At 31.7% G+C, this 17,602-nt stretch overlaps 1 protein-coding gene across 1 annotated transcript in view; it reads right to left on the minus strand.

Moving 5' to 3' along the window:
- Window positions 1-2,922: 2,922 nt before the first annotated feature.
- LOC113394998 (uncharacterized) overlaps window positions 2,923-17,602 on the minus strand; it is an 82,664-nt gene continuing 67,984 nt past the window's right edge. Inside the window, exons 2-5 of the mRNA XM_026632505.2 lie at window positions 8,869-9,065; window positions 5,952-6,183; window positions 5,034-5,111; window positions 2,923-4,755 (exon numbers count right to left, since the gene is read on the minus strand). Of these exons, the coding sequence (XP_026488290.1) occupies window positions 4,437-4,755; window positions 5,034-5,111; window positions 5,952-6,183; window positions 8,869-9,065 (826 nt within the window). The 3' untranslated portion in view covers window positions 2,923-4,436. The remainder of the gene's footprint in view (window positions 4,756-5,033; window positions 5,112-5,951; window positions 6,184-8,868; window positions 9,066-17,602) is intronic.

The following is a 17,602-nucleotide window of genomic DNA, read 5'->3' on the forward strand; positions in this document are numbered from 1 at the left end:
CTAATTCCACCAATAGGGGTTTTCGGACGCATGTGGCAGAATTTCATTTACATTAAAGATTCACTTCATTTAAATTATAGAGGTTCCCGAGCACGAGACGAATTAAACACAAATTTAGTGATGATTTCCGGACTTGAACCCCAATCATCGCTTAAGATGCACGCCTTCTAACCACTGAGCCATCTCAACTCTTTTAAAAATGGATATTTTTGTTATTTTTCAACGTACAATAATTGTCGCGCGAAATGTTCAACTCGTTTGTTTGTGATTATTATAACTTGGCGCGACAATAAAACATTACTCAAAAACTTTACATTTGGAAACAAAAAACGTTAAAAAGTTAAAAACAGTCCCATAGTACAAGTACCATGCGTCATAATGATCTAGTTTTATAGTTATAGTCATTATAATTTTATAGCATTCTGTATTAATAATGCATGCCTGTTTTACGAACTTATAATGCATTTCAGTTCAGAAGAATGCAATTAACCGTCAAATAATGTTTAGCCGCGAATACCGATAGATTGTAAATATTTCATGTACTTAAAGTGATTTACGAATATAAATTAATTTACTTTGAGGAAGGTAGGATTAATAGCGTCTGACTTACACACACAGTATAATGTCATTTAACATATGTATTATTATAAAATCTGTAAATACCTGTCCTTATATCTGAGGTCAATTATATATCAAATTTAATTACGATCGGTTCCTGCCCTGTTTAACCGATCGTTTTTGAATTGCGAGTAACACAAAATCATAGTCGTAAGTTTTAACATCACATACCTACTTTCGCAAATTATGAAACGTTTTAAGTTTGGATGCTTTCGCATTATCTCGTAGACAATTATATTCGTGACTGAAACGAATTTCTTAAACAAATTAACCGAGTATAAATATTTTAACCGTGATGATGTAACAAACAGACAGACAAGAATTTCGTATATATAATCATTATTAGTAATCTGAAGTCAATTATTAATGATTGGTTCAAGACTGATTCATATTATGTTTACTTATATTAAAATAATTGGAATGATCATACTTCGCTTATTGAAAGTCCAACGTCTAATACCATTTTATACCGAATATGACACACTCAACAGGTATTTGTAACAATGATTGCTTTACAATTGTATTTTATTATTTGATACAGCCTGAAGGCGATCGTGTTATTTCCCTGGGGTGTTATATCCTCCATAAAGCAGTGAGTTTTGTAGAAACTAACACACAAACATTTCGAAACAGTTTTATGAATTTCACTATTGAAAAATGTTGAACTTTTGTCGGTGTAAAAATGTACACATTGTTCCATAAAAGAATGATTAAATCTGTGGTTAACAAGTTTATGTTTGTTCCTTGAATTAATACGTACGAACGTTATAATTTCGAGAACAAATATTTTATGCTTTACGAACATATATTATCGTACTAGGTGATGAAGGTAAACGACCTCCGTGCCTCGGATTAAAACCAGCCAATGTATCCATTAATTCGCATTAGAGCAGCGTGGTGGATTCAACTCCAAAACCTCAAGAATAGAGGAGACTTTTGACCAGTGTTAGATAATTTACAAGCTGCTAGTTTATTTAACTTTGCGAACATATATCACATTATCAAATATACATTAATAAGTGTCAGTCAATGATATAACAAACATCATCCTTTATATTTGCTCTTAATACACGGGGATCAGTTTATAAACTGGGTAAATAGCTCTTTTGTGTAGATCTCATCAATATCAACTGCAATACCCGAAATATAATGCAATTTCTGCTGCTTTTTTGGAAGTGTATATATAATATAATATTTTTAATGCAGAAATAATTGTGTAAATTAAAAAGGAAGAGTTTCGCAATTCATCTATATATAATTTATTTTTCTGTATATAATTCGGTATAAACCAATTGAGATTTAACTCATCTATTGTCTTTTATTGAAATCTACTTTATTGAAGCGATTAAAAAAAGTTAAGGTTATTCAATTATTATAATATTAATTATAAATATAAAACAATTTTGTAAAAAATGAACTCATAAATATTGTCGTTAAAACATTAATGCTACGTTATTATACTGCAGATTTTATTAAGCCGTACAGATTTTCATTTCGCAACAGAAAACTGTAGCCGAAATTGTTTTACAATATAATTACAGAGAGCCATTGTTCTGAAATACCGCCGTGCTTCGATTTACATTTAGAATGGCCCAATTTGTGCGGATTCGCTACTTCATTTGTTTTCATTTCAACATTAAATCCGTTGGAATACTATTGTTTTATTGCACATGAATGAAATTCAAAATTAATTACCAATAACTTTTTCGTTGAAAAATCTTGATAAATGCCAGTATCCGTGGACAAATGTATTGTAATAATGAACCTATTCATAGAGCCTTTGTTTCACGTATTCAACTTTTACAATTGCATTTAAAAGCTATGACTTTAAGTTTAATAATTTTCATGTACTTATGAGAACTATTAACTAATTTTTATTCTTTTTAATATTTGATACAATGATCCGGTAAAATTCTGTCATATTTATGTATTGGAGCAGCGTGGCAAAATAAGCTGAACCTTCTCCTCAAAAAATTGGTGTAGACCTCGCAGTGGAACATTTGCAGGGATTTTTTTGCATTTTATTTCTTTCGTGTGTTTTTACATACTTAGTTTGATTTTTAAACAGCAATTATTTATTATTATTTCCAATTTCACCCCGATGTTTTGAAAACATATGTGTATGTTATAGTCAAACCTCTTTTCTGGTCTAAACTACTACTGATCGGGAATACTGTTTAAGTACAGAATTAAGGCTGAAGACAGAATGCAAAAGATCAAAAGAAAATAGCCACTGTGGATTTGGTACAGTAAGGTTATATTTATGGTAGTCCACAACAAAAAAAAACTAAGAAATAACTCAAATATGTTTCACTAAAGATCTTTATTTGTTCTTATATTACAATTAACATTATGTACATCATAATAATTACATATATTGTTACAATCGTTAGTAGCAACAATAGATATGATACATGAAACTTATCTATCTTAGATCTGCACTGATAATTTATTTGTTATCTATTCAATCAACGAGTGAAACGGTTCCGTCACGTATCCATATTTTTATTTAATTTTGCTATTGTTATAATAAAGAAGAACGTACTAGAAAAATTCGAATTGTGGGAAATGTTAAAAATTTTGTAACTTGTTATATGAAAGAAGTTCAAATATAATAAGTATACCTATATCTAATAATACTATACGTGACAGGCAGCCGATTTAAATAAGGAATAATAATTAATGATTCATTATTATTAGTAGACTTCTAACGAATTACATCAATCATTTAACACAATGCTTCATTCATTCATTACAAAATATTGACGCTACATTTTTATACATTCAAACAATAATATATATATATTTTTTATCGTTATATTGTTATAAGTTATTAATTTATCATTTGGTATTTCTCAATTTGTCGAAAATTTCAGGTTCAGAAATGACAACCTTAAAGCTAGCTGACAGTTAAGTGTTGCCAGCTTCGAATTCGTTACAAGCCTAATTATAATTAATTAAGGATTGTCATGTGCTCATCGTTATAATATTTACAATTCGATTAAAACAGCTATTCTCTTAAAATCTATTTAAATATTAATAGATTGTTACAAAGAAGATAAATTTAGATAAAAGCTGAAAACACATATTAAATCAATGTTATAAATGAGATACAAATAAATTCTCGACCCAAATACATAGCGAGGTTTCTCCGCATAACAGAGCAAGTAACAGTAAATATTATAATTGAAATATAATTAACAAATATTATACGTGTATTAAACAACCATTGGCACTATATATTTAACATGTTTGTATGTTGTACATTACGGTGAAGCTTTTGGTTTAATTATTCAACTAATATTATTCGTATATACACGGCACATTTTGCTAACCTAATATCAAGCAAATCAAAACCTAGTCATCAGTGCATTTTATTTACATTATATAACTTATCTACATAAGGTACTTTAATCCACTTCAATTCAAACAAAATACAGACAAATGAATGTATGGTACATTGTCGCTACCACAAAATTATCGTTTATTGGGTTTATAGGCTATGTTTTAGTCAACGGCAAATTCGATCTCCCCAAAGTGCATTTGATTTATTTTCGATTCGAGATTAATCGAATTGGAAATAGCATTCATGTAGAGAATTGGATAATTCATTCGTTCAGTTAAATATTGTTGTAATTTCATAAAATTTCGTACAATACATTCATATCTTTGCATAGGACACAATTATAACACATAATATATTCGCTTATATATGGTATTAAGGGCATTAATCACGTCTCACAAATAGCACTCGAAGTATCACTATAAACCAACCACATTGGTTCGATCATTACGCTTCATAGAAGTCCACTGGTTTGTTATAAATGTGCTAAAATGTCGATTTCGGAGGGCGGCTGCGTCTGCATGTGTGTTTCGTTTAGTGCTGCAGAGCCGGACACCGTTACTATGACAGGTTGAGCCTCTGTATGCACGATAGTCACGAGATGTTCGTCTGGATCCTTCTCCTGTTCTGTAGGTTTAGGTAAGGCTTCTATCGTATCGTCGGCGTATTTGAGGTCAAGGGGAGTGAGAGTTGGAAGCGCGTCTGTCACCGTGACGGGTGGGTCCGCACGAGGCGCGCGGTATGATGGCGGTCCGCTATATTCGGAGCCACACCACGCAGCTCCTGTTGATCCCCTATTAAAAAAAAAACGATTTAAAAACTGTAAACTTAAAATGAATGCGATATAATCGTTGCCATTTTCTGCGTTTGTGGGTGGTTAAGCATCCGAACCAGCTTAAGTCGATATTTTTGTATATCAAACTTTGCAGATTGTATTGTTATGCTTCCATCAAAGATTTTAATCTAAAATGTAATTAGTGTTCCAATTTATGAGATTAAAATAAATAAATTCAAAAAGTTTGATCTTGATTTGTTAGCTAACGAGTGTATCGATTAACGATTAGCGCGGTACCTGACTAGACTGGCTGAGTTGGATCTATATGTAGGTGGCGGGGACACCGCTGGCGCACTTCTGTCTAGGAGAAGTAACCTGGAAACAAACGTTTAACTACTTCAGAACTAGACTTGTGTAACATTCGACAGTCACGAAGCAATTGTTATCTGTAGTTTGAATATTTCAAGGAGCTGAGAATTCAATTTAAGTTCTGTAACTATTGAATGACGTGGACTTTATACAAAGAAAAGGGAAGTATATGATCTTGAATCATGATAATGATTAAAACTAACATTGTTAGTTAATACAATATATTACACATATTGCTTTTGCTTTAGAGGTACTACTTATTGACTATTGAAACTAATTGTCTATTGAATAAATTGAAAATACCAACTAGGGTCATATACACTTGAGTTATTTAATTAATTATAATTTATTACTAGTTAATTTAAGAAATATCAATCCATAGATACATTTATTGCAACATATAGATTTATCGCTAACCCCGCGATCTCGTCTATCAATATTTGATTAGTCACAATAATATAATACTAGCTGAATCTGCGGCTTCACCCGTTCGAAATTTATATTTGTTTGGTAAAGTATTTACTCCAAGGGGATATCTATGGTTTGGTTTCAATTACAAATACTTTTTTTATTTTTAAATAATCTAAAAAAATGTGTTACTCTGATAGTCTTATATCCATTAATTTAATTTTCATTAATTTGTTAGATAATTAAAAAATTGTCATATGTTCTTCATGGGTTTAAGCGTGAAAGCTTAACAGACAGTTACTTTCGTATTAATATTAATGTAGATGCAAAAAGTAAAATCTTAAATAAAGTACAGTAAACAGAAATTACATATAAAAAATATAATGACAATGTGGGTTCGATTTAATTTCATTACAAAATGAAGGTAATTCAAATTACCTGAGTCTATACTCTTGCATAGATGCTTGGTAGGTGGGCGGTGGAGGCCTGTAATGAAACTCCGGATACAACATGGCCGCATAAGGATGGTGCGGGCGAGCGTAGCTCGGTGGAAGGCGGGATACTAAGCGACGACACGATGCTCGCCGGAGCCCCAGCAAAGCGCAGGGAGCGTCACGAGCACCCAATCGCCACGCTAAACCAGCCGCTGTCACTAGCACGACACCAATGCCTGAAAATAAATAGTTATATTTACTTACAAATCGAAAAGAATTTATTAGACGTTATATAACCTATTTATATTCTACAATAAAAGTCTGGATTTCTTCAAGGTATTAAAAAGAATTTGTCAGTATTTGTCGTAATGATGATACCCTTAATTGTGAACGAATTTAATTACTAATGATGTATTTAAAAACTAATCAGTGATTGGTCCATTTGATTAACATGATTGAACATTTTAATTATTATTGGATATTTTTACTTCTTTGATCTGTATTATTCATCCCGATCAATTATACTGTTAATTACACTGTAAGTATAACAAACACGTCTTAAAACTTGTACAATTTAAATATTATCTATTTATACTCATATAATATATTTAATATGTAAAATTGAACACATATTACGTGTTCAATTTTACATGAATCTATAAAGTTTTTAATAACAAGTAGATAAGGAAAATGTGTTGATAAACCTAATTAAAAGAAAAATGCAACTCACATTTACATTGACCTATTCTGTTAACAGATTTAACGCACAAAGGTGAAGGAAGTACGTAAGCGACTATTTAGATAATTATTTTTGAGCTCGTGATCACGAACAATACGTTCCGCTTTGATCTGCCGCGCTAATGGCTCGCACCTGTGCTATTGAAGTTCATAGAGAAAAGCATTACCTTTATAAAAAGCCTTTATCGGGTTCGAGCAACGTTGCAACAACGCTTTCGGTCAGTCTCGGTTTAATGGTAAAATATTTTTGATAATTATTCGTAGGAAGATTTATCATTTATCCGATTGTGATTTAACTTTGGTGAGTTGTTCTGTATACGCCTGAAAAGATTACTAGCTCAAAAATGCAAGACTTTTTTTTCATAGGGTTGTCCTTCAATATAAAGGTTCCACGTCGACTCACTATTCTAGCCGTTCGAGGCCGGAACGGTGCATTTTGTAGTTACATAAGAAATAAATATACGCTCATTTAGAAAATATATTACGTAAGGTTCATTAAATTGAATAAAAATAATAATGATAACAAATATTTTATTAGTTTCAACGAATCCCGTACAAATAGTGTAACGAATATTCGGTTAGTTCGTTAATCTACGGCACAGACTCTACGTTGATGTGTGAAGTTCACTGAGTGACGCGTACAAATTGCTCTAGCGTCAAAACAATAGATCGCTTGCCTGTAACAACATCATTTGTCCCCAACGCTAATGAAAATCCAATTAATTCAGCTCCAAAACTCATTCGAAGTTTAATTGAAAACTTCGCCCGATGAAGGGCGGAGGCGACTTCGTGAATGATGTAATGAGGTTTTGGCCAGAGTTGTTATTGTCATATGCAGAGCGAATATCCAATGAGTCTCCCCGGATTGTTTCACGGTTAATTACAGCCATTTGTTAGCGGTGTCGCTTTGAACCTAAATTTTATTAAAACGTGAACGCTTACGGACAACTGTCGGCAGCTGTATTTATAGCCACTCTTATTTAGTTTGCCCATAGTATAACGGACAGTTTAAATTTGATCGTTCCTAAAAAGAATAAAAATTGTGGCTCGGAACGTTCAGTGAACTGTTCAGCGATCAAACGAGTTGATAAGCAAAAAAAAAAACTTGATTGATAAAGTTAACCACGCTCTAATTTTGTGCTTTTTTTAAAAAATAAAGTGTTCGGTTTCAAAATCAATAAAGTCTTTATCATTATTTAACTCTAATTTATAAAACTACGCTGACAAAAGTTTTTATTAAGTTAAATTTTAAAACGAATCTTGTACTAAATAGCACTATATTTATTCGACATCATATGCCCGAAGTTAACGAATTACCTTACTTTTTATAAAACTGTTAATTCTATATTGTTCGAGGACTATGCGAATTACTTTTTTTTGTTTCGGGCACTATTGGCAACTTTGAAGTACCAGGATAGCATAAAATCCAAAAAGATAGTATTCACAATCGCCCTCCGTTGCGTATTACAAAATTATTCTGATTTTTCTTTACTTATGTACTTCTACTTTTGCAATCGATCAATATTATTTAAAAGTATTAATATATTTAATAAAAAAAAAGGTTAGCAACACATTTACTCTTCGTCCGGGATGGAGGAACTATTATCAGGCCAATGTTAATGAACCGTATTGTACTTTTTATTAGCTTAGGGCTTAACATTTTCCATCAAAATTACCCCTTATAGCTGCTTGCATGTGTCACCCACTGTAACCATGTGCGAGCGAATCAACATCTTCTCACCTTTACGGAAAATTCAAAATATCATTTATTTTTATGTAGTTCGTTGCCTAAATACCATGCAAGAAATGTTAAAATATGTAACACTTGCTTAAAGTCATCGATATTGAAAAGACGCTTTACCTAAAACCGTTAGTAGCAAATGTACCAGCATCCATACCACAAAATCGTACTACCTTTGTTTATATCGCATGCCTATATGTATAAATTCATTACATGCCATTGCTGTTTGGCGGTCGAATATTGATTGTGACATGGATTGTGATCGGTGTGTATAAATAGGAATAGTCTTTAATATTCCTCAATAACACCAAGAAAATGATATCCTAAGATTAGGTTATTCAAATAAACGAACCAACCTTTTAACTTTATATATTAGTATAGTCGGCATGAAATATCAATGAAATAAGGCTTATTAATAGGAAGTACAGAATTGTGTGCTTACCTATCATAAGTAACAGTAATGTGAGTGGTGCTCTCGGATGCGGCCTCAGTGCTCCCAACACAGCACCAGCGGCCACAAGACAGGCGCCAACAACACCGAGGAACAAGACGCATAGTCTAAGTGGGGGTCGACCGCAACACGACTTGGGAGCATTGCCCTCCCCTTCTGAACACGCATATGCTGCACCTCTTCCTGATCTGTAATAAAAAAAGAATTATGGTAAAGTTATTGCAGACTGTATATTTATATTTAAATCCGTCTGTATGAAAAATAATTTACGAACAAATATTGTATCAAACTCTTATTCAAACTGAATAAAAACGAAAACAAGAGTGCAAATAGAGCTGGTACTATTTTTTATACGTTCATTTAAACTAGGCTTAACGTTTATAAAAACAAAAGCATTCGTTTCCAATATATGTAAGTTTACCTCTCACATTATTTTAAATTTTGTAATTTTATTTATATAAAAGTTAAATAGTTAATTTAATTTAGGAAACTGTATAGGTCTTCAAAGTCAGTGATAACCAGCTTAAACAATAGATCGCATTACGTATGTACCCGATGTTCATGCATGATATAGGGCTTGTCTCCTAAATCCCATTTAACCTAGTACATCACGTCAGATTTCAAACCATCTGAGTTATGCCCAGTGTATGATAGAAACTTCAATGTAAAAATATTTCTTTGGTGGACTTTTTGTAACAACAAATGTGTTTTTTTTTTTGTACAAATAGAAGACGAATTATAAAATAAAAATAATTAATAGTTATTGTATAGTAAAATAAACGTTATGTGTGTTTAATTTGGTTTTAAGAAGTTAGGACGTGACAGTTTATTAAAAAAAAAATATCGGAATTGATAATATCGGGATTGAACGTAAATAATATTAAAAAAAAAAACCATGAAATAGACAATCTTGCTCAATTTATCACAAAAAAATATATAAATGTTATTAGAAACAATTTGTTACATTTCCCACGGCTGGCCATTGATTTGCTCTCCTTTTAAGGGGAAGGTACCGAAGCTTACATCACGCGTGATCCAATGCGGGTTGCTGGGTAATAATTTTGACAGATTGTCATCCGACATGACATGCAAGTTTCATGAAGAGGTGAACTAATTATAAACACAAAAAAATCACTTTATAATCTGTGGTTCTGAGAATATTTCAAGAAAATCGTATAACAGACAGACCATGATTTTTTTACGTTCGTTCAAGAGTTAAGTTGAAAATTGGTACTCGAAAAAGTTCTACCCAATTAAAAATACAAAATCTTTTGACCGCTTTTATGGTATGATTTTAATATCGTCCTTATATAATTTTTTTCTTTTCATTTACTTAAAAATGTTCTTTTAAAATAGAAGAAAGAGTTCTTTAATTTTTCTGTTGTATTATTCAAAAATGCATTAATGAATGAGCAACAGACACGAATGACTACAATTGTGACTATATTCAAGAGATTTAACAGCGTATAGTGATTGGCCGGAGATACGGCTGAATGCACCGGGGTTTATCGACCTATATCATTTGACCCTTTTAAAACGAGAACCCTCATAATGTTAATTGCTTACGAAGATTACTAATACAAAAACCTTTTGTTTGTGTCACGTATGATTTCTATTAGTCTTTGTGAATGACGTTTATGGATCACACTGAAATAAATAGTCAATAGATTATATCTGTCACATCATAATGAATGGATTACTTTTAAGCGTTCGTAAGTCGTTGCTTTTGAAATATGTTTTATTATATGTATATTGTTCAGTACAGTTGACTGCCTCGTTGATCTAGTGAGTATAAAACTGCTGAGTAATATAATAATATAATAAAATTGGTAAAAATTACTGAGATTGTCTATGTCCAAATCTCATTGTTTTTGGTTATATTTTATATTTCACAGTACGTATGTATCATTACGATCTATACTGGAGGACTATGTAATTATAATAAATTTGTATAAAGTGTAATTAGTAGTTAAATACGACAATAGCTTAATAGTCATAAAAATACAATCTCGAAGACCTGGGATCAAACTCCTGGTCTGGTCACTGAAAAATTATTGGATTTTTGAGAAATTATCATTAGCATTCATTACAATCCCGTGCCTCGGAAAGCATGAAAAGTCTATTCCGGCGCCTGAACCCTTTCCAATCGTGTTGGATTAGGCGTCCATTGGATTATGAATGACACATACTGTGTTTGCGTAAAATCTTTTACACTATAATATATCGTCTACCGTGACCGAAATCAATCATAAATCCAGTTTATCATAATGAATGAATAAACACTAATATGAGTATTTAATATATGAGACCTAAATATTAAAAGTGAATTAATTTTCATTACATGAGTTCAGTCTGAATAGGCGCTTTGACGTTGTAGCTGTATGTCTTGGGACAATTTGATAAATGGAGTCTATACGATGTTATTTGTTACATTTTCCCAACGTCTTTTGTATGTTTTAACGGTTTATAAGTAACCTATTTGTTATATAAATACTACGTTTCATCTTTCTTGTTGCAAAATTTCCTAAATATTGTATTTATGTATATCTATAATAAATTGTTAAATAAGTTTTAGTGACAGCATTACGTAATGGTCAGATGGCACCATATGTTGTATTATTCGAATTGGAAGTGAAAATGGGATGAGTCATTTTTTACGCTCATGATAGTTTCGGTCACGCGATCTTTAAACGAACTCCATTCTCTAATAAAATTTACGTATAGGGGTGGTACATTGGTACAAATGTTATTATTATTTCGTAAAGAGAACATCGATGCGAAAAGAGCATTCAAATATCATGCTTTGCATTTAGACTTTACTAAAATAAATAATTTCAAGTTTCTTCTTTTCAATCTAATCTAACAATGTGAGGTCTTACAGCCATTGCAAGCTCCGACGTTCGTAAATCGTAATAATAGCGCTCAAAATAATTTCTGTACTAACAATCGCGGTTGTTAACACAACCGGGTCTGGTTTATTGTTTATGGATGTATTCCTGAACTTTCGATACAGAATGTCGAAGTGGAATCTAGATGTTTATTTGTCTACATATATTTTACCAATGTATGATGTTCTGTAATGTTGTGTAATGTTTTTATTTAAGTTTTTTTATTATATCTTTGATGTAGACTATTATTAAACATTTTATAAATCTTAAGTAAATTTTAACTCTAATACGTTTCTTTAACAACTGAAAGATATTAAAGATATAGACGATAAATTCTAACAATTTCAAAACGATAAATTTATAGAAATCGCACGATTCAATAATCTGAAATTTATCTCTCCGCTAACTTAGTTCAATATGATTCAATATTAGGAACATTATGCAAATTCGAAACAATTTAAAGCCTGGATATTGTTCCAAAGTATCTGGCTTAAGGCATACCCGGACTTAGACGATACTAGCTCACTGCTTAAGTCCGCTGGTTACGTTATGTGCATACTAAGCCTACATCACATATGTTATGCGGTAGACCGTAAAATTTACGATGTTCATAAGGACTGGAGGGTTAATTATATGATTTATGAGTTCATTACCACACTTGCGCACGCGTCGTTATAACCCTCCCTACATTGACAATTTAATTACCTCTTTTGTTAATAATGTTTAATATAGTTTATGTAATTCAACCGAGGTTTTGGAATGTGTTTTACGGATATTTAACTGAATTATACAAAATTAAACTGTTTATACAACGCACAGCCTAAGCCGAGGGTCGAAGCGAATGAAACTGGAATTCCTTCTGGCAATACGTAAGATATAAGAGAGATTTAAATAAAATCATATCCTGAGGATAAATTGGGGTTGAAAGTTTGTAAATAAATTCTTCATTTCTGTTAGTAATATGGAAATCGGTATTTCTGCTTATGTTAATAAGTTAAATCTTTTTTGAAAATTCTTCAGCTAAGAGGGCGATACTTAGATGATTTTTTTAATGGAAGTTCGTTTGTTTGAAAGTTTTGTTGAAAAGTATGGAAATTGGTATTTAGATTTATGAGTAAAAGATAGTCAGTGTAGCGTTTTTGAAATTTCATCCCTCAGGTGGGTGAAATCAGGGATGAGAGTTAGCCTTTTTCATTTACAGTTTTGTCCGGCACACTGCTAGAACCGATATACTTTATATTTCTGTTCGTACAAAAACAATTTACATCATATTTTTGATTATATCAGAATTTATAATTTTTCGTATACTAAGCTACCGTTTTTTTTCTCTCAACTCTAAAAACATTATCCTGATATTACGCAAAACGTTGAATGCGAACAATACATGTTTGGCTTAAAGAGGGCAATTTCTCAACGGAATCCCCTGTTCGTGTTCATCCAGACAGACAGTCACGGTCCATCAACCACAGAACCAATAAAACTATAATCATTGATAATATATCCTTTGTCGATCAGGAAAAAGTATATACTTATCCTTCTCATTGTTCTCTAACGTTATGCATTCGAAAGTTTTCCTAAATAACAATCTGCAATAGGGTAATTAATGTAGGAGGTTAACTTAAAATCAAACTCCTTGTTACAATAACTTTTTGGTGAGTAAAAACTGATTCAGTTATTGGACAATTTCAATATAAGAAAGAAAAAAAAAGTTTTAAATATGAATATCTAAGAATTTGAAAGTTATTTACGAAGAAATAATCGACGTGAGTGTATCCTTCTTTATTTCTTGTTCTTCTTCTCTTTGTTTATTTGTTATTGTTAATACGATTTAAGTATATTACTTCGTATTCTAATGTATTTTAGAAGCACCGCCTCGAAACTCAGTTTCTAATTATGAGAGTAACCTTTGTTTTTATTTCATATTGTTTACCAATTCTACAAATCGTTCACAGATAAACGAACACGTATGATTCGTCTTTTAAGATATGTAGTTTAAAAAGTGACTAAAGCGATTAACAAGAACAAAAAAACATTGCTTTTTAACATCCGTACAACGTTTTTATTCCCATGAGAGTATGACATTTCATACTAGCGAGTGGCGGAGAGTGGCGAGTTTTCTCTACACGCTAATTGTACCTTCGAGGGCTCGGGAGTACCCGTGAGCTGCATCGGATAGAATAAGATTATATATACGCATATTTAAAAATAATAATAAGTAGAGTTCAAAATCAGAAACTTTATGATTGATGAATCATTAATTTGTTATCAAACGTTTTTTTAATCTTCATTAATGTATTATGTATATAATAGCAATATTATAAATGCGAAAGTAACTCTAACTGTCTGTCTGTTGCACTTTCAGGGCCAAACCACTGAACCGAGCTTGAATTTGAAGCAAGGACAGGCTTTTTATGCCCCTACCACGTGAGCGTAGCCCGTGACAATGAGTCATCTATATTTCTCCAATGACATGTCCTATATTTTGGAAGTTTTATATAATTCATTGATATACCTCAATTTTATAAAATAACTTAAATTAAAATAAAAAGGTTGATATCGAATGGCAAGAGAAGTATGTTCTTCTATTTAAATGCAATATACGTTAAACCTTGAAATCCATTTCATTAATAGTTCGTGCATGAAATATATACTCGTACTGTCAACGTCTTGTAAATCTAATCTAAAAGCGCAGTCAGCACTGTGCTTTAGCTCCTTTCGCTGTACGTATAGCGCTTTTGATGCGCTACTTCGCTGTTGTTATTTGATCATTCTGTCGCCTTAAATTGCGTGCGTATGTGTTTGGACTGAAGACGATCTATCTTAATCGTTATTTAATCGTTTCCTCTTCCTGGTTTTTGTTCTGAATGCTACGAATGCCAATATCTATACAATAAATGTTAATATAATCGGACAAAGCATGAACTGTTTCTCAGTGTAACTAACTTTTAAATAAGCCGTTCGATCTATCTAGAATCTATAATAAAAGATATAATTACATAAACATCAACTATTTTTCTATTTACTCATCAACTCGAGTCGTATTTCTATGTTCTGAAACAAGGATTAAAAAAGGGTAATCATCTCACATTGTCGATAGAGTTGTTTTTTAAACTCAACAAATAGAGAACAATTTTGTACATTATTATATTATGTTTTGCTTATTAGAAGCTATGCAATCTTTTCCCCCGCGTTTCAACAAATGTAGCAAAATTTGTACGAGTAATATGTCCAATATACGTTTTGCCTGAAACGTAGGATGACAAGACTATGACAATATCACGTTGAAATCCCCAGGAAATAAATTGGGACCCTCGATAAGCGCTCCCTTTGACGAGGCCCGTCTTCGGATTAGGGTGTGAAAAATGATAGCTTAGGTACGCGTAAAGATGGGTACCATACGAGCGCTTTGTAAAACATTTCGACATGATTCCAATATATGTTTGGTTTATATATAAATTGTATCCTATTTTTAATTCGCATTCTTCCTTCTCGAAAAGTTGCGTTTTCCGTTCCGACATTTCGAATTTAAAATTTATGATATTAAGTAAAAAATAAAATATTATCTGACGATATCATATTTTTCGGACGTGAAATTGTAGTTTTGAAATAATTTCATTCATTTGTTTTACTTCGCAATGGTAAATATTCAGTAACATTTTCTATAAAATGAACTCCATTTGAATTCATTGTTTTTTTTTATGAAACGAAAAAACACGAAACGAACCTAAATTATAAGCCTCTGTATTTTAGTGGAAAGCTGTCAGCTGGAAACTTATTTGTTAGTGACGCGTGGCGGTTGACACACGTCAAGCTCACAATTTAGGAACTTCGAGCAATACCTAGGCACTATGTACGTTTTAACATTGAGTGGATTAGTTAATCAAACTTTATGCTAGCCATTCATATCTCACAAAAGCGCTCCTTCAGCTGAAATTTTAGCACAGTTTGGCTGTTACGACGTGAATGTGAATTTTTATTTGCCTTAATTTTATAGGTTTAATATGTCAATAAAGTGAGCGAATATAGTTTACAACTTTGATGATAATATATTTCACCGGCTTTGTATTGTATTTTTAAGACGAATTGTATTTTCATGACGAAGCTACGTAGTCGAAATTTGACATAGTGGTATTTTGAGACCTGAACAAGGACGTATAAATACAAATTAATTAGGAATCTGTGGTAAAAATGACACTGGCTGGAGTCGGATGGAACGATTAGTTGAAAAAAAAAAAGGAAATGAATTAAAACAAGTTTGAAGAATTTGCATCATACATACACCGCTTAAATACTTACATCGATTTAGATACAAAATATTGTACCAACTCTGTTGATTGCACTCGTAATAAATCATTTAAGTGAAACCACATTCTATATTAATTAGTCAAATTAAAATTATATTTATCTTGCCGAGAGAATAATTGAAACCAATTCGATTTAAATTTATGCAAATCTGTACGGATGATAACGCCAAGTCATAAGATAAATTATACGTAAAACAAACATATTATTTCATATTTAAATAATTGCAACTGATTTTTATCTTAAAACCAATTGCGATATTCAATAGTAGGCGCAATTTTATATATTTAATATATAATGATAATTTTGAATTATATATTTTTTTATTAATTTGAGTCTCGATCCAGAGCGGTGGAGCCCTTATCTCGAAATTCAAAAGTATCACAGAGCTAAAAGCTTTGTGACTTGTTCAATTGTTCACCTCCTAAAGATTGGGTTGCACAGTTTTCTAATTTCACAATTTATTGAAATTAAAGATGGATGCCACTCAAGCTGTACCATCATTCCTACAAAATTGCTACAAATGCCATAAATTTACGTATCAACAAATGCTGTTATAATAAGCGCTCTTTATTTTAAAACAAAAGCATTATAATAATGACCGAACCAACCAACTTCTTTGTGGCTATATCGCTAAAGTACATAATTTGATTTTATATTACAACTCTCGAAGCACAATGAGATTTACACAAATCTAGTCTGCGCGAATTTACTTAAATTTGACTGCGCAAATTAAAATACACAGGTAAGAAAGAGTGTGTAGACGGGACTTTAAAGCGACATGTTTTTTCTATATCATAAATATTATATTTAGTTAAATTAATCTGAGTTGATCACGAATTTTCTTCGTATGATTCGGTATGTTACTGATGTATCTGTCTAAATATGTCATACGTCTGACATGTCGCAATATTACAATATGTTGTCTACGTGTAAGAATAACGCCGAGCTGTCTGTGAACCAGAGCAATTTGTACTGTACACAAACATCCTGTGACTAATTGTTCGAACCCACGCACGTCGCTGAGCAAAAACAGATGTAACTTCTATTTTCCCTTTAAAATATAGCGTAACTTATCAGATGTGATCATTTCAACTTACATTTATTTACATGTAAAGGATTATACTTTACATTATAAATACTATATTATTATTATTTTCTTTTTTTTTCTATAACGAAAGACAGTTACCATTTAAGAATTAATATAGACTACTAAACTAAATCGTTAATGCACCGCTAGCCACGGAACAAGATGATATCTTATGCCTGTAATTACACTGGCTCACTCACCGTTTAAACTGTTCATACAATTCAACGCTGTTTATCGGCAGATAAAATGATGATTGGGCATTACTATAACAAACGGTATCAAAGCCCATTGATTAATACGAATTTATTAATTATTTGTAATGTAATAATCTTACAAAATATTGAAAACAGATTATTCGAGCTATCTTATAAACATTTCAATAAATAATCCGATAAAGCTCTAGACTCACGGAAACGTTTCAGATATGGGTACATGTTTCTTTTTA

The sequence above is a fragment of the Vanessa tameamea genome, chromosome 9 (assembly GCF_037043105.1).
Source record: "Vanessa tameamea isolate UH-Manoa-2023 chromosome 9, ilVanTame1 primary haplotype, whole genome shotgun sequence".
Classification (NCBI taxonomy): domain Eukaryota; kingdom Metazoa; phylum Arthropoda; class Insecta; order Lepidoptera; family Nymphalidae; genus Vanessa; species Vanessa tameamea.